The sequence below is a fragment of the Paroedura picta genome, chromosome 5 (genome assembly GCF_049243985.1).
Source record: "Paroedura picta isolate Pp20150507F chromosome 5, Ppicta_v3.0, whole genome shotgun sequence".
NCBI classification, from domain to species: domain Eukaryota; kingdom Metazoa; phylum Chordata; class Lepidosauria; order Squamata; family Gekkonidae; genus Paroedura; species Paroedura picta.
In genome coordinates, this window is record NC_135373.1 from 9,648,274 (window position 1) to 9,666,459 (window position 18,186).

At 51.1% G+C, this 18,186-nt stretch overlaps 1 protein-coding gene across 1 annotated transcript in view; it reads left to right on the plus strand.

The window, feature by feature from the left end:
- Window positions 1-12,093: 12,093 nt before the first annotated feature.
- Window positions 12,094-18,186, plus strand: part of LOC143837018 (intermediate conductance calcium-activated potassium channel protein 4-like) — a 49,192-nt gene continuing 43,099 nt past the window's right edge. Inside the window, exon 1 of the mRNA XM_077336419.1 lies at window positions 12,094-12,855. Within this exon, the coding sequence (XP_077192534.1) occupies window positions 12,655-12,855 (201 nt within the window). The 5' untranslated portion in view covers window positions 12,094-12,654. The remainder of the gene's footprint in view (window positions 12,856-18,186) is intronic.

The window sequence follows — 18,186 nt, forward strand, 5'->3', positions numbered from 1 at the left end:
CACTTTATTCCACAGAGGCCCCTCCCCAACCCAAATCCACCTATCCCCACCTCCCCACCCCAAAGTCTCCCATTTTGTCCCAACCCAGAGCTGGCAACCTCAGGGAGAATGACCTCTGTAGTCTGGAGAAGCGCTGTAATTCTGGGGGATCTCCACGTCCCACCTAGAGGCTGGCATCCCTATCTAGCAGCAAATGCTAACATTCCCAATCTCTCCTTGGGCTTTTCCTTTTGTCCCTCCTGAATGTATTGCTCAGGAGTTCCCTGGGATGGCCCCGAGTTCTAAGTATTTGGAGAGAGGGAGGGGGGAGAAGGCCTTGCCGTGGTCAGCTGTCCGAAGGGTACACACAGGATGTACCTTTCTGTGCCAGAGGGCCTGCTGCATTTGGTTTCCACATTCTTGCAAGCCTCAAAAACCCAGCTGGCTGACAGTGAAGGACAAAAGCATTCAGCATGCATGAAGGGCTAAAGCACAGAGGAAAATGTGCAGAGTCTCAGCTATGCCCCTAGGGAGGGGCTGCAGCTCAGTGGTTAAGCATCTGCTTGGCAGGTGGAAGGTCCCATGTTCAATCCCCAGCATCTCCAGTTTAAAGGACCTGGCAGGAGGGGATAAGAAAGATCTCAGGCCTTGGAGAACCACTGCCAGAGGTTTGATGGAGGCTTCTCTGTTTGATGTGCAGAAGGTTCTAGGTTCAATCCCAGGTTAAAAGGAACAAGCAGGAGGTGATGGGGGAAGATCTCTGCCTGAGACCATGGAGAGCTTCTGCCAGTGGAAAGGCTTAGCTGAAGACCATCTGCTTTGGCAAGGAGAAGGTCCCAGGTTAAGTTTTGGGCATCTCCAGTTGAAATGTAATGTAAAATTACATTTCCTGGAAGTCTCAGTGTGGGCAACAACAACAAGAAGAAGAGTTGGTTCTTAAATACAACTTTTCTCTACCCAAAGGATTCTCAAAGCGGCTTACATTCAGGGCTCCATGGGGAAAATCAATTATTGTTTTGGGCAGACGGGCTAGAATTCGGAATTATTTCAGGCCTCCATTGTAGGCTTGGTGGAACAACTCTGTTGTACAGGCCCTGTGGAACCCTCCAAAGCCCCATGGAGCCCTGATTTCACCAGTCTGGGGCCAGACCTAAAAAGGGCCTGTCTCTGGTTGAGGCCAGTTAACCTCTATGGGGCCAGGGGGTCTTAAGCAAATTTTGTTCACTGGCTCTTAACCTCCTTAAGGGACATAGTGGAGAAGGGGGTCCCATAGGTATGAAGGTCCCAGAAGGATCAGCTGGATGGTGATGGGAAAGATCTTCACCTGAGACCCCGGAGTCCAGCTGCCAGTTGGTGTAGACCAGGGGGTGGGCAAACTGTGGCCCTCCAGATGTCCATGGACTACAATTCCCATGAGCCCCTGCCATGCTGGCAGGGGCTCATGGGAATTGTAGTCCATGGACATCTGGAGGGCCACAGTTTGCCCACCCCTAGTGTAGACGATGCTGATCGTGGTGCACCAAAAGTCTGACTCAGGATAAGGCATCTTCATGCACCCAGGGGAGGAGGGCACTGTCAGCTCAAATCAGCGGGGTGGGGCGGGTCGGCACGGAGATGGGGCTCGCCCAGGATCTTGGCGCCCAGGCTGGAAAATCCAAGAGGGGCCCACCCCATTGTGAAGCCAGTAATGATAAATCACCAAGCATTTGCCTGTCTGTGCGAGCACCACATCCGAGGGAAGAACCTTCATTTTCGGCGCCGGAATCAGCTCTCTGTACTGCGGATCAAGACGGGGCTTGCAAATTGGGACTGGGAGGCATCCGCTGTATTGGCACAGCTGGAGGCCATTGGGACATAGGCAGGACCATGCTCCCTTGCTGCAGAATGGTGAACAAATGCCCTCTGCCAAACCCTTCCTTGCAGTCCTTTGCGTGTTCATTTATTTCCTGTGTGTTCAGCTTGCCCTTCCTCCAAAGAGCTTGGATCAGCGTGTGCGGCTCTCCCATTTTCATTCTTACAACAGCCCTGCAAGGGAGGTTAGGCCAGGAAGGAATGGGCCAGGGTCACCAGCTGGTGAGTTTCAGAGTTGAGTGGAGATTTGAGCCTGGCTCTCCCAAATCCTACTTCAACGTACTGTTATGCCACATTGTCCCTGCAGGATTGTTTTAGAGGGTTGCTGTGTTGGTCTGAAGTAGAAGAGCAGGATTTGAATCCAGTGGCACCTTAGATTTTCATAGGATCATAGGATCACAGAGTTGGAAGGAGCCTCCAGGGTTATCTAGTCCAGCACCTTGTAGAATGCCAGAAACTCACAACGACCTGCCCACCCACGGTGACCTCAATTCCATGCCCAGGTGATGCCCGTTCCCAAAACAGAATCCTTGGCCAGTCTGGCCTGGAGGAAATTTACCTCTCAACCCCAAAGTGGTGATCAGCATATCGCTGGGTATGCAAGAAAGGTCCAAACGCCGACACAATCCTTTCTGCCCACCCACTCACAATCTGTCTAAGTTCACAGAATCAGCATTTGGGTCAGATGACTATCTAGCCTCTGCTTAAAACTTCCAAAGAAGGAGAACCCACCACCTCCCAAGGAAGCCTGTTCCACTGAGGAACTGCTCTGTCAAGAACTTCTTCCAGATGTTCAGCTGAAAATTCTTTTGAATTAATTTCATCCCATTGGTTCTGGTCCAACCCTCTTTGGCAGCAGAAAACAACTCTGATCCATCTTCTATGTCAGGAGTAGTCAACCTGTTCAAGGACTACAATTCCCAAGAGCCCCTGCCAGCAAATGCTGGCAGGGGCTCATGGGAATTGTAGTCCTTGAACATCTGGAGTACCACAGGTTGACTACCCCTGCTCTACGTGACAGCCCCTCAAGTATTTGAAGATGGCTATCATATCACCTCTTAGTCACCTTCTCTCCAGGCTAAACAGACCAAATTCCCTCAACTTTTCCTCATACGTCTTGGTCTCCAAACCCCTCACCATCTTTGTTGCCCTCCTCTGGACACGCTCTAGTTTGTCTACATCCTTCTTCAATTATGGTGCCCCAAACTGAACACAGTCTTCCAAGTGAGGCCGAACCAGAGCAGAGTAAAACGGTAGCATCACCTTGCTTTGTGTGTGTCAATTTTTGGACATCTCTGACAAAGGGAATCTTGACTCTCGATTGATTCTCCCGCCAAAATCTTGTTCGTCTCTAAGGTGATAGTGAAATCCGACTCTTTTACGATGATGCCATCCTTCTTTCAAATCCTCTCTCAAAATCCAGATTTTCCAGCAGGACTCATAGAATCATAGAGTTGGAAGGGACATCCTGGGTCATCTAGTCCAACCCCCTGCACTATGTAGGAAATTCACATCCCAATCGCTCATCCACTGTCACCTGCCACCCTCTTGAACCTTCACAGAATCAGCCTCTCCGTCAGATGGCTATCCAGCCTCTGTTTAAAAACTTCCAAAGATGGAGAACCGACCACCTCCCGAGAAAGCCTGTTCCACTGAGAAACCGCTCTGTCAGGAACGTCTTCCTGATGCTTAGACGGAATTTCTTTTGAACTAATTTCATCTCATTGGATCTGGTCCTCCATCCCCTATTGAAGTAAGCCTCAAACTGAAACCAGCATGTCTGTTTCCTGGGTCTGTCTTTCTCTCTGCAACACTGGAAGACGCCCCGGGGCCAGATCCTTTGGTGCAACAACACTGGAGCACAGGCTTTTCTGGAAGGCACTATAATGCAGTGAAAAAATTACGTTTTGAGTCATGCAGGACCTAAAAGACCCATGAGATTGCCAAGATACAAGCTTTTGAGAGTCAAAGCTTCCTTCATGAGATGCAAGTGAGTATAAGATTGCCAAACCAGCTCCAAGGAGACCTGCATTCAAATCCTCACCTCCTGAAATTGACAGGGAATTTCTCTTTCAGCCTAACTTACCTCAGAGGGGGGTTGTGAGGACAATGTAAAGGAGAGAACTGCCCTGAGCTCCCTGGAGGTAGGGCGGGATGAAAAGGGGTTAAATAAGCAACGCAGAAGGTCTTGAGTTCGATCCTTGGCGTCTCCAACTCAAAGGATCTTGCAAGGCCGGTGTTGGAGAAAGAGGCAGACAGAGTGAAGCCGGCTGGTTCACAGTTTCTGTGCCCTCAGGGCCTCAGTTCCCCTTCTATTAAAAAAATCAGAATGACTCACTTTTGGCTGGTGTTGTCATGAGGCTGAATAGGGACTCTGGGAAGGCCCTGTGTGTGTTTCCTGAGTGTGGTGTATTAATAGTCCTTTTACACTATTCAAGGCCACACTTCAAGTGGCCCAACGATTCATTCTTGGCCGTGTGGCCATCGTGGGTAGAGCCCCCCCACCGCCATCCCTTCATCTCCCGAGAGAGCCTTTGGGGACAGGTGGAAGGGATGTCTTCATATGCGCCCAGTGGAGATCTAAAACCAGAAGGGAACAAGACTCCAAGGAAATCACAGGTTTGGCTGGCTCCGTAATGCTGAGGTCTTGCATCAGTACAAAAGGGGACTTGTAGTCAGATTTATTTTTATATGGCTGTAAGCATTTTAAAAGCAACAACAATATAAGCCATTCTGTTTGTGGTTCTGCCGAGGACCGAGGTTGAGGTCCGAGGCAGGATCGAAGCAGGCTGTGTAACTGACCAATGGGCGGCTAGATCCCGCCTGCAGGATCCAGTCACTTGAAACTGAAATGGACCAATAGCACGCACTGGTGGGGAGATCCATTGTTTGCTACTGTGTATAAGTCGCGGGTTTTCAGGGGTCTCAGTTTTGCCTCCCGTAAAACCGTGCTGAGATAACAGTGAGGAGCTGACTGAATGCCCAGTGGTCCCGACTTCCTGCGAACCCACAGATTTAACATAAACAACAAATTTACAGGATAAAAAGGTAAAGGTATCCCCTGTGCAAGCACCGAGTCATGTCTGACCCTTGGGGTGACGCCCTCTAGTGTTTTCATGGCAGACTCAATACGGGGTGGTTTGCCAGTGCCTTCCCCAGTCATTACCGTTTACCCCCCACAAGCTGGGTACTCATTTTACCGACCTCGGAAGGATCTGGGTACTCATTTTACCGACCTCGGAAGGATGGAAGGCTGAGTCAATCTTGAGCCGGCTGCTGGGATTGAACTCACAACCTCATGGGCAGAAAGCATTTCTGCTGCCTTACCACTCTGCGCCACAAGAGGCTCATCTTACAGGATATACACAATAAAATAAAAGGCACTTTCAAATAGCTTACTGCATAAAACCATAGAACATTAAAAACGGCATCCAAAAAGAAAAATAAATATTTGCTGAGCAGAACCGGAAAGTCGATTTCTACAGTGCATTGAAAGTGCATTAGAGATTGCGCGCGGAGTGGCCACCCGGGCCCAGCTAAGCCCTTTTCCTGCATCCTCTTGCTTTCTTCCCCTAGCTCTATAGTCCGCACCTCAGGGCACTGACACACATCGGATCGTGCACTTTCGATCCCCTTTCAATGCACTTTAGTTATCATCCACAAGTGGATCTTCCCATCTCCCATTGCAAAGTGCATTGGAAACAGACCGCAAGTGCATTGTTCTCCATGGACACATCCCATTGACTTCCCTCACAACCCTGAAACGAAACCAGAAAAAAGCTCCGCCAGGGCAGTAATCAGCATAGGGTGGGCTGGTCCAGAGGCAGGCAACAGCAAGCCACCTATCCTGCCACTTGCCTTGGAACCCCTCCAGGGTCAGCCATAAGTCAGCGGCCACTGGCCAGCACTTTAGACCACCAGGTCAGGGGGCCATGATGCTCACGCTGCCCCTTTGTGGCCAAAAGAAGGGTGCTTATTCGGAACGGCCAAAGGCAGCTGCAGGATTCTGCCGGGCCCTTTGCTTGCTCGCTTGTTTGGAAAGGTATGTTGCTCCCGCTGCAGGCCTTACCGTGACTTCATTTTTTAGATGTCCCAAGGTCCTCCGAGGGGCTGAGAGCAGAAGTTTGATTTGCCCTTTGAATCTAGGAGCATGTGCAACGGGGTGGGGCCGGGGGGTGGTATTCTCAGCTAGTGCTTTGAATGGTTTTTTTCTGCCATAGCTCCCTTTTGTACTGTGATTACTGGATCTAGGTTTGTTTTGTGTCTGGGGTTTTAATGGGGAGTTTTATTGGGATTTTATTCAGACTGTTGTAACCCGCCACGAGCCATTTGCGAATGGTGGGTAATAAACTGAAAGAAGAAGAAGAAGAAGAAGAAGAAGAAGAAGAAGAAGAAGAAGAAGAAGAAGAAGAAGAAGAAGAAGAAGAAGAAGAAGAAGAAGAAGAAGAAGAAGAAGAAGAAGAAGAAGAAGAAGAAGAAGAAGAAGAAGAAGAAGAAGAAGAAGAAGAAGAAGAAGAAGAAGAAGAAGAAGAAGAAGAAGAAGAGATGCCCCCATGGTCTGTCAGCATTAGAAGACGCTGGCAACAATACACAGCCACATTGCTTGAGAGATCTTGTGTGGGGAATACCTGGGGTATTTGGGGGTGGAGGCAGTGGAGGATTAGGTTAGGGGAGGGGGAGGGACTTCCATGGAGTATAATGCCATAGAATTCATCTTCTGAAGAGACATTTTTTCCCAGAGGGACTGATCTCTGTTGCCTGGAGATAAGCTGTAATTCCGGAGGAACCCCCGGTCCCACCTGGAGGCTGGCATCCCTATTGGCCAATCACAAGAGACCAGGAGTCTGCAACCTTTCATAATTCAAGAACCCAAAGACCAGGTGGACATTCAGATTGAGGAATCAACAAAGAGGAATCAACAAGGAGGTCCGTGGCCTGATGGAGATGATCTAGTGTGGTGAAATATAATTATAACAATCATTATAATGACTTTATTTATTAGATTTTTAGGCCACCTTCCCGCCGAACCAGCTTAAGGTGGTGTACAAAGTTGTATATAAAATACAATAATTAAAAAAATAGAATTTAAGGTTAAAGTCAATTTAAAACAGGTAACAAACCGGTTAAAAATTAGCAGAGCATCTATGGAGATGGTCTCAAAAGTCACTCTGGTCAAGTAGACAGATGAATGGATAGATGGACAGATGGATGGGTGGGGCCATAAATATTTTTGGATGCTACTTTTCCCTGTCTGGATCAGGGAAGCTCACATGTATAGGGGTTAGAGTGTGGAAGAAGAGTTGGTTTTGTATACCCTGTCCTTCTCTATCCGAAGGAGTCTCAAAGAAGCTTACGATCACCTATCCTTCCTCTCCCCACAACAAACACCCTGAGAGGTTGGTGAGGTTGAGAGAGCTCTGAGAGAACTGCAACTGGTCCAGGGTCCCCCAGCTGGCTGCATGTGGAGCAGGAACGGGGAATCAAGCCTGGCCTTCCAGATTAGAAGCTCCCACTCTAAACTACTTACCTGCATTAACTCTCTAGTGTTGGACTAGAATCAGGGGAAACGCAGGTTCGGACCTCCACTCTGCCATGGACATTTGCTGGGTGAACTTGGGCCAGTCTACCTCACAGGATTGTTGTGAGGTTACAATGGAAGAAAAGAGAAAGATGGAAGCCACCTTGTCTCCTCACTAGATAATAAATCCAGCCCCACTGATCACTGACACACCCAAATGTTCCCTTAACCCAAGCACTGAGAGTTCATTATTTAAAAGGGGTGCATACCACACCTCACAATGAATCAGAAATATACAGCACCGCACCCTGCAAGATTGGTTTCATGGCATAAATCTGTGCACGGCTCACATTTTGACTCCTGGCAACTGTCCTCTATAATTTCCCTTCTTGGAAAGCCCTTTGGTCCCATCAGACATTTTTGCTCCCCCCTCTTTACTGATTCTTCTAGCATTCTCGAATATATACCTTAATTTTAAGAGCTGGGTTTTTTTTAAGAGGAAGAAGAAGAGTTGGTCTTATACTGCTACATGCGGCCTTGAAGGGGTCCCACTTACCTGTGGGACTGCTTGGTTGCTTATGCCCCGTGCCCCCGGGACATCTGCCTGGCCTCAATCTGGGCCAGGGCCTTTTCAGTCCTAGCCCCAACCTGGTGGAATGAGCTCCCAGGGGAGCTGAAGCCCACGCTGGAGTTGTCAAGTCAACTTTATGTAGGGCCTGCAAGATGGAGCTCTTCCGTCAGGTGTATGGTTGAGCCCAGGGTGGAGTCCCAGTGTTTCTATCAGAGCAGGGGTAGTCAACCTGTGGTCCTCCAGATGTCCATGGACTACAATTCCCATGAGCCCCTGTCAGCGAATGCTGGCAGGGGCTCATGGGAATTGTAGTCCATGGACATCTGGAGGACCACAGGTAGACTACCCCTGCATCAGAGGATCCCCCCTCGATGCCGTTTAGATCTGGCCCCTCTCTCCCAGCGGAAGAAGGCTTGGCTCTCCAGCTGAATGGGGGGGGGGGAGACAATAGCATAGATTGCCATCCATCTAGCTATTTATTGTTGTAAGGGGTGGGGTTGTATTGTGGGGTTTTATTGTATTTTTATTCTTTCATCAGGAAGAGTGGCGGTATATAAATAAATAAATAAATGCCCCCACTTTTCATGGCTCAAAGGAGTCCCAAAGGGGCTTCCAATCGCCTTCCCTTCCTCTCCCCACAACAGGCGCCCTGTGAGGGAGGTGGGGCCAAGAGAACCCTTCTGTTAATGCCCTGTGAGAACAGTACTATCAGGGCTGTGATGATCTCAAGTGTACCTAACTGGCTGCATGTGGAGGAGCAGGGAATCCAACCCGCCTTGCCAGATTAGACGCTGCCGCTCCTAGCCACTACACCACACTGCCTCTGCACGGAGCCAGATTTGGTTCTGGAAAGTCAGATTAAACTCCAAAGCTTTTGATTGCCATGAACCAGGGGTCCCCAAAATTGCCCTCTTTCCTCCTGCGCTTGCTATTTCTCTGTGTGTGTGTCACTCTGCTCCCTGCAGCACCCTTCTAATGGTTGAGCCCCCCACCCTGCACCCAGAATTTGAAAGGTGCTCATAGTCTCAAACAGACTGGTAATCCCAGCAGAAGACTTAAGATGGCTTCACTGGCCAATGTTGGCTCCGCAGAAGGCAAGCTCTTTGGGAGACTGGCGTCTCGTATTAAAAGGGAAGGGATCAGCAGTGGCAGAGGAGGGGGGAATCTCCACTCAACTTCAATAAACTCTTGTTTTCTTGTTTCTGCCGAATCTTTTCCCCTTTTGAAAACGCTGGCTCAGGGTAAACGGCTCCGTAGGTTGCACCTTGCGATGGAACGGAAAGGAAGGCGCAAAGCGCTGATGTTAGCAGGAACGTTGAAGAAGTTCAACAAACCCTCTGGTTTCCGGTAAATGGGGCTTCTTCGCCCCCTTGCTTCAGGAAAGTCTTCTCACTGGTGTGTTCTGGATCCGGTTTGGACTGCTCCATCCCTCCCCGGGTAAATCTGGCATGTGTCAAGCATGCCTGAGCACCATTTCTCCGGGCGTGGGACAAACCTGTCACGTAAGGGCTCCCTCCCTGTATCAGAATCCTGCACAAGGCAAGAAACCTACCACACCAGAGCCCAAAATGGGTCAGCATAAAACCAAGACAAGAATGTGACCTCTCTGAGGGAGGAGAAGCCTGAGGGACGGTCATTGCTGGATCTGTGGGTCCAGGGACCAGGACACTGGGAGCTCATTCAGGCAGATTGTAAGTGGGTGGGCAGAAGGGCACCATCTGGGCATGGAATTGGGGTCATTGTGGTGGGGAGGCAGTTGTGAACGTCCTGCATTCTGCAGGGGGTTGGACTAGATGAACCTGGAGACCCTTTCCAACTCTATGGTTCTAAGATGATTCTCCTTCTAGTGACCCCAGCATGATGGTACAAAGAGGCAAAACCCCACAACCAGCCCCATTTATGGACCAAAGCCCCACAATAGATCTTTCTGCCAATGCATGCTATTGGTCAGTTTCACTTGAAACTGACTGGATCCAACAGATGGGATCTAGCTGTGCATTGGTCAATGGTCCTCCAGATGCCCATGGACTACAATTCCCATGAGCCCCTTCAGTGTTTGCTGGCAGGGGCTCATGGGAATTGTAGTCCATGGACATCTGGAGGACCACAGGTTGACTACCCCTGAATTACAGTGCAGGCTCACAATCCTGCCTCCTATCTCAAGAAAGTCCCATCTTCCTAGTTTTAGAGCTGCTCTAACCACTGTGCCAAACTACCTGTTTGAGGAAGGGCTGTTTTTAAGGTTCTTGGCTTTCCGAGCAGCTCCAGTGGGATCTGCAGGTATCCGCCCGCTGTCCAATTGCTGGCACATACCTGGCCTCCGACCTGTGTCCATCTCTGGCTAAAGTTAAGTCTTTCCCTCTGTGACCCTGCTCATGTACAAGTGGCATTAGGTCTCCTCTAGGGCCCAAGCCAATGCCGTCTTTCTCTTCTCTCCTGCATTGACCTGTTGGATCTTTGCCTGCTTGCTGCTAACTGGGTCATTTGGGTGTCTCCCTTTTGCAAAACAGGTATGCCTTGGCAGGATGTGGGAAGATGGTGCTGCTATCCTATAGAGCAGTGGTCCCCAGCCTTTTTATCACCGGGGACCACTCACTGGGGACCACTCAACGCCTTTTACTGAGGCCCGGTGGGGGGGGGGGTAGTTTACTCCTCTACTCTCAACCACTGCCCTAGCACTCTCTGATTGCTATGGTAATGTTTAAACATCCCTTCAAAATAAGATACAGACACGCCACAACAATGAAGTGTGTTGTAAAGGGCTGGGGGGGGGGGGGAGAAGGCGTCCTTCGGGGCCCACCTCCAATTAGTCGAAGGACCACATGTGGTCAGCAGCCCACAGGTTGGGGATCACTACTGTAGAGGGTTAACCGGCCCGATGAAAACTACACAAACAAAAAGATAGAGACATTTCAGCTGTCTTCCTTCAAGGGTCTGATGAACACACAGCGTGTCTTCTTTGATGAGGATGCCTGCCGCTTCTCTGCATGATTCACTTGCTGAGTGGAACTGCTTCTATTCAGCTCCTGCCGGAGTGGATGATTCCATTGCAACTCTGCACCAGATAGAGGCCCGGTCGTCTCATTCTTCCTCGTGCAGATAGACAACAGATCACCCGCCTTTAAAGGAGGTTGCATGTTGTACATCTGTGTGAGTCATTGTTCAAGGCAGTCTTGCTTCCAAACAGGAAGGACGGCCAGAGCAGCAATTTAAATAGGAAATGACGTTTTCTGGGGATGAACCGTTGTTAGTCTTTCCCCCTTTAACAATAAGATTGTGCAAGTGTCAGAGTGAAGTTTAAAAAAGAAATCTATACAGGTCCTTAGAAATTTGGGCAGCCACTGAGGCTTGTATTTTACGTTTGGTGGGGAGTTGTGCTATAGTTCCTTGTAAACTGCCCTGAGCCACAAGGGGAGGGCAGTATATACATATATAATAAATAAATAAAACAGTCAACCTGCAACTAAATGGTGAGAAAGAACTCTGTGAATGCTCAGGGTCACCCCTTTCTTTCTATTTCCTAGGGCTGGGGTGGTACCTGGCCACCCCTGGAGAGCAAAATGTTTAGGCCAGAGAGCGAATAGGTTGCAATAGGCTGCCTAAGGAGGTGGTGAGCTCCCCCTCACTGGCAGTCTTCAAGCAAAGGTTGGATGCACACTTTTCTTGGATGCTTTAGGATGCTTAGGGCTGATCCTGCGTTGAGCAGGGGGCTGGACTAGATGGCCTGCATGGCCCCTTCCAACTCTATGATTCTAAGTGGGGTCCGCCTCCAGAAACAAGCCTTGTGAAGAGCGTGCCTCTGAGCATACGCAGATTCCCTGCGATTAAGAGCTGAGAAGGAACTCTGTGCATGCCAGGGGGCCTCCTTTATTAGTACCCCTAAGGGCCTTAGTACTCGGCTACTGCAAGAGGAGGAAAATTCTCAGTCTGAAGAGCGGGGCGGAGTCCGGCCGGAGAGTGCTTTTGTGAAAAGCGTGCCTCTGAGCATAGCCAGAGTGCCGTCCCGCCCCCCTCAGCGTCTCGCCACCTGTTGTCCGAAACAAGAGCCTGCCCGCCGCCCCGCCCGCCCGCCCGCCGCGCCACCCTCCCCGGGGAGCCCTCGCCCTCGCCCTCGCCCTGCCCCGTGACGAAGCGCCCGCACCGGCCCGCCGGCGGCACCCAAACACCCTCCGGGAAGCGCTCCGCTGCGGCTCGGCCGGCCGGCTGCGCAGCACCTAGCCTGGACCCGGCCGCCCTTCGCCCGCCTCCGCCTCCGCTGCGCCCCGGCCGCCCCGGCCTCCCACCCCCGGCACGCTCTCAGGCGCTGGCCGGCAAAGCGGCTCCTCTGGGTGGACCCGGCCAGCCCTCCCGCCCCGTCCCGCCTCCTTCCAGTCCCTCGCCGCTGGGAGCCACCGTCCCGCGGGGCTGGGGCCACAGCAGCGCCACGACCCCCTCCGGAGCCACAGGACCCCCTCGCTGCCTCCAGTCATTTCCAGCCTTTTCTGAACTTTTCCCTCTTTCTTTCTTTCTTTCTTTCTTTCTTTCTTTCTTTCTTTCTTTCTTTCTTTCTTTCTTTCTTTCTTTCTTTCTTTCTTTCTTTCTTTCTTTCTTTCCCCCTCCCCTCCAGCCGCCTGCCCACTCCCCCGCCCTGGCGGCCTGCTGGCTGCTCAAGCGGCAGCGATGGGGGCCTGCCCAGGGGGTCTTCACCCCCTACCTCCCGAGCCCGGGGGCCAAGCGTGCGCCGGCCCCCCAGGAGATGCAGAACAAGGGCGACCCCGCTGACCCCATGGTGCTGCCCATCCCCCGGGAGCCGGGCGAGAACCTGCGGCGTCTCCGGCTGCGGAAGATCTTGCTGGGAGAAGAGCGGAAGCTGGCCGGGTGGGCGCTGGGCACTGCCCTGCTGGGCATCCTGCTGATGGTCTTGCACACCGAGCTGGCCTGGTTCGGACACTGCCAGGTGAGTCCCTTTTGGTTTTTGCCAATTGCCGAGTTTTGCCAGAACTTCTAGGATTGTTACATGCAGTTCTGCCAGAACTTCTAGGATTGTTAAATGCAGTTCTGCCAGAACTTCTAGGATTGTTAAATGCAGTTCTGCCACAAGATTGTTAAATGCAGTTCTGCCAGAACTTCTAAGATTGTTAAATGCAGTTCTGCCAGAACTTCTAAGATTGTTAAATGCAGTTTTGCCAGCATTGTCCAAAGGCATTGATTTCTTCTAACCCTGGTGCAGCTTCATTCAGGGAAATGCTGTTCTTATAGGATCGTCGAATCCCACAAGCCACCGATCCACCCTCCTGCTCAGTGCGGGATCAATCACCGATCTTCCTTGGGAATTGGCTACTGACCTGGAATGTTTAGATGTTCAGGCAGGTTGTATTCCTCTGAAACAGTGTTTCATGCTCCGGCTGCTGGATGAAAGGTCCACGTAAAACTTGCAATGATCGCCCAAGACTTAGTTCAGCCAAAGTTCACTCAGGTAATCACACATTCTGGCCATGATCTTGCCAGGAAGTTCTGCTGTGCGAACCTCTTTCAATTCGGGATGTCCAGTTCACTGAATTAAGCCACAGTCTCAGCCATCAAAACTCTGACTGCCTCGACACGAACAGCTTCACAATCGGATCTAGCCCAAAGGCATGTTGTTACGTAGGATCCGTTGCCGGGCTCTGAGGGTCAGTCTTGTGCACGGTTGGTGAAGCGTCAGGCCAGGGAAATCGCGGGGCAGGCAAGCTTCACAGGTAGAGGTAGCCCCTTCCAAGGTTTTGGAGACGCTTCCCACGCTGGCGGACACAGAGAAACAGCGAGAGAGTCTCACTTCGGCGTTGAAAATTTGACATCCGTGCTTTGAGCAGCTGCGTCACCCAAGCCCGTGAAAGAGAGGTTTTGGAGGAGATATTAAGGAAACGCGAGAAAGTTACAGTTTCCTGTACGAAAGCCACTTTAAACTATTGTTTCTTTTTTCTTCCCCGGGAGTTGCAGCATGCCAGGACAGCACAACGGTGGTGGTGGTGGTGGTGGTCGGAGGGATAAATAAACAAGCCTGATTTTTGTCTGCCCCATTCATTCAAACTGGCGCTCGATCAAGGAACCTGCTAAAACTTAGATGAGTAAACCGAATAGGGATGCCAGCCTCCAGGCAAGCCCTGGGGATCCTTTGGAATTCCCGCTCACCTCCAGACTACAGAGATCGGTTCCCCTGGAGAACATGGAAGTTCTGGAGGGCAGACTCTAGGGCAGGGGTAGTCAAACTGCGGCCCTCCAGATGTCCATGGACTACAATTCCCAGGAGCCCCTGCCAGCATTCGCTGGAGGGCCGCAGTTTGACTACCCCTGCTCTAGGGCCCTGTTCCCTACTGAGCTCCCTGTCCCCAAATCTGGCTGCATCCCCAAATCTCCAGGTGTTTTCCAACCTGGATTCGGTGCTCCTACCCTCAGTCACCCATGGGGGGGGGGGGTGGGCTGGCAATTAACCCAACTAGAAGCAGCCTAAATCAGTGATTCTCAACCTTCCTAATGCCGCGACCCTTTAATACAGTTCCTCATGTTGTGATGACCCCTAACCATAAAATTAGGCAAGGCTTCTTTCACAGAAATTAAACTGAAACTGGCCAATGGTGTGAAGATCCATGTTTCATGATTGCATATAAATTGGGTTTTTTCCCCAGGGTTTCTCAGTTCAGTCCTGTCTCTTGTCCCACCATGCCCATCTCGCTCTTTTCCGCTGCTCCAGACAGACAAATGCTCTATCGTGATCTACCTTGCAAGGCTGTTGTGTGGTCAAGTTTGTTCTCCCTGCCACAACCCCTGTGAAAGGGTCATTCGACCCCCAAAGGGGTCCCAACCCCCAGGTTGAGAACCACTGGCCTAAACTGACCCGCGGGACTCATTGCCACCATATGAATGTCCAAAGCACACATGCCTTTAAAAGTTCTCTCTCTCTCTCTCTCTCCCTCTCTCTCTCTCTGTGTAAATTGAGAGGGTCTGCGGCTGTACTGGCTGCTGCGAGCCATTGTTTTTTTAAGCTAGGAAGCGAATCTGCATGGCATCCACGTTCTTTTCTGTCTGGACTCCTGGAAGCTGTTCCAAGGGGCAGCGACCTCAGGTGGGCTCCCCAGAGATCATCGGAGAAGATGAAAGAAGGGAGTGACCAGCAAGGCACCACCTGCCAGGGGGACTGGGACGGGGGGGGGGCTGACTCAGTGGGCAGAGCATCTGCTTGGGATGCAGTAGGTCACCGGTTCTGACCTCAGCATCTCCAGCGAAAAGGGTCAGCTGGGAGGTGACGCAAAAGGCCTCGGCCTGTGACTCTGGAGAGCAGCTGCCGGCCAGAGTGGACAACACTCTGGACCAAAGCCCATCAAGGCCATATGCAGTCAGGGCCCAGTGTACTTGAGAGACGGCCTCCCTGCCCATATCCCCAAAAGAGCCTTACGCCCTGCCACCTCCAACTGACTGCGGATCCCTGGCCCCAGAGAAGCACATCGGACCTCAACAAGGGCCAAAGCCTTCTTGGTCCTAGCCCCCACCTGGTGGAATGAGCTCCCTGAAGAGATCAGGGCCCTGTCCAAACTCTCCGAAATTAAACCAAAACTGACCAATGGCGTGAAGATCCATTGTTCATGAGTGTATATAAATTGGTTTTTTTCTGGGGTTTCTCAGTTCAGTTTTGCCTCTTGTCCCACCATGCCGATCTCGCTCTTTTCCGCTGCTCCAGACAGACAAACACTCTCGTGATCTACCCTGCAAGGCTGTTGTGTCGATGGCACCCCCCCACGGCCAAGCTGCTCATCCTGCCGCGACCCCTGTGAAAGGCTCGTTCAATCCCCAAAGGGGTCCCGACCCCCTGGTTGAGAACCACTGCATTAGACCAGGGGTAGTCAAACTGCGGTCCCCCAGATGTCCATGGACTACAATTCCCACAAGCCCCTGCCAGCATTTGTTGGCAGGGGCTTGTGGGAATTGTAGTCCATGGACATCTGGAGGGCTGCAGTTTGATTACCCCTGCATTAGACCATAACCCAGGAAGATTAATCAGGCGAACATTGCCTCGTGATGTATCCAGTGGGCGTTTCTGAGTAGGAGGAGGTTCTGAAGGGCTCAGAGGACGTTATCGGGTCACTGGCCCCATCCAAAGGCTTGGCAGAAGAGCTCTGTTTTGTAGGCTCTGAGGAATTGGGCTAGCTCCGGCAGGACCCAGATCTCCTCTGGGAGCTCAAACCCCCAAGTGGGGGCCAAGACGGAGAAGGACCAGGCCCTGGTTGAGGTCAGGCGTGCTTCCTCGGGGCCCGCCATGAGCCGTTAGGGAGTGGCGGGTAATAAACAAACAAACAAACAAATAAATAAACCCTAAGTATGCTCCCCCCCCTCCCATAAGCATCCCCGTACTCCTTAGCAACAGGATGGACAAGGTTTCTCTGTCCCCAGGACTCTGCGGCACTCACAGTCCCGAAAACCTGCCTCGGGCTGGCTTCCGAAGCAAGGGCGTGTTGCTAAACTAACCCTGACCGTTTCCTTTATTTAAAACCGTAACCTTTAATAGAGTGATTACACTCACAATGGGCTGGGCCGTAATGACTCTTACAGTCATCCCCGGCGCGATTTGTCTGGAGAAGCCGTTATGCGGAGATGGGAGGAAAGGATTCATGGGCCAAAAGACGGGAGAGGGGAGCTGCCGGCCCTTGTTAAAAAAGCAAAACAGCTCTGGGAGGGAGGGGAATTGCAGCTGGGGAGGGGGCTTTTGTCCCCTGTGCTGCTTAGGACTTAAAATCCCCTGTGCGGTTTTACAATTTAAAAAAATGCCAGTTCTCTGTGCTGCTTTACGACTTAAAATGCTCTGTGCGGTTTTACAATTTTAAAAACTTCCAGTTCTCTGTGCTGTTTTACCAATTGAGCTTTCAGATCCCTGTGTTGTATTACAAATTAATTAAAAACAAATTAAAATCGATCCCCCCCCAAAGGAATTCTGTGGCCTTCTGAGAAAACATACAGGTGTCCCACAGGTTCAAATACTTATTCTGTTGTGGGATTAAAATGGAGGCAAGGATAAAATGGTTTTATTCCCCCCCCCCCTCTCTGTGTGGGTAAAGCCCATACCTTTCTCCCTTCAGCCGAATGACCCTCCCTAAACAGTAAGAAAAGAGCCAGGGTCCAGGAGCACCGTAAAGACTCACAAAATATGTGGAGGGAGAAACCTTTGGAAGCTGCTGCTCGCTTCCGTATCTGAAGAAGTGAGCTGTGACTCACAAAGAAGACAAAGAAAAGTTGGGTTTAGCACCCTGCTTTTCACTACCAGGAGGAGTCTTGAAGCGGCTTACCAACACCTTTCTCCCCTCAACAGGCACCCTGTGAGGGAGGTGGGGGTGAAAGTTCTGAAAGAACTGTTCTATGAAAACAGCTGTGAGAGAACTGTGACTGGCCCAAGGCCACCCTGCCGGTTCTCCAGATGAGAACTTGTTGCTCTTAAATCACTACAACGCACTGCCTCTCCTCTTCAGTTACAAGTTTTGTTAGTCTTTAAGGTATTCCTGGACATTTGTTCTTTTTTTTACTGCTACAGACAGACAGAGATCCATCCTGCTACTGCTACTAACACAGGTATCCATCCTGATCTCCCTCCCCAAACAATTGTAGCCCGAAAAAGCAAGGAATTCTCATCTTGGAAATTCTACCTCTCACGTATGTGTATCTCCTGGAATTGATACTCCTGTCTGGGGATTTATTTTATTTTACTCTTCTGCCCTGCCTTCCTTCCCACAGGAGGCCCAAAGGGGATTACAACCTTCTCCTCATCTCCACTTTATCCTCACAACAACCCTGTGAGGTAGATTGGGCAGTGAGAGCCTGCCCGGCCCAAGTTCACCCAGCCAGCTTCCATAGCTCGTCAGGGATTCGAACTCGGGTTTCCCAGATGGTACTCTGATGCTTTAACCGCTTTCCCACCATACTTGCTGTCAGCTAGGGAAATTATTTCCCTGGCAGGTCAAATGTGGTGACAGATTTGGGGCGTGGGCCTTGCAAACCTTCCCCGTGGCACCATCTAGCACGGCTTGCTTCTCTGAGTCACCCTGCTTCCGATTGGCGCCAAGTCTTCCTTGCCCAGCAGGCACATTTCATGTCCCATTCTCAAATTTGGGTAATGAAAAGTGCGCTCACCTGTTTTCCACAGTTGATGCTTTAGGCTGGTTTCAGCCTTTCCCCAAACTTGTTGGAACGGGGTGGAGGGAGCGGGGAGAAATACCTCCATTGGCTAGAGCAGCCCTGTGCTGCTGTGGTCCTCTGAGCCAAGGGA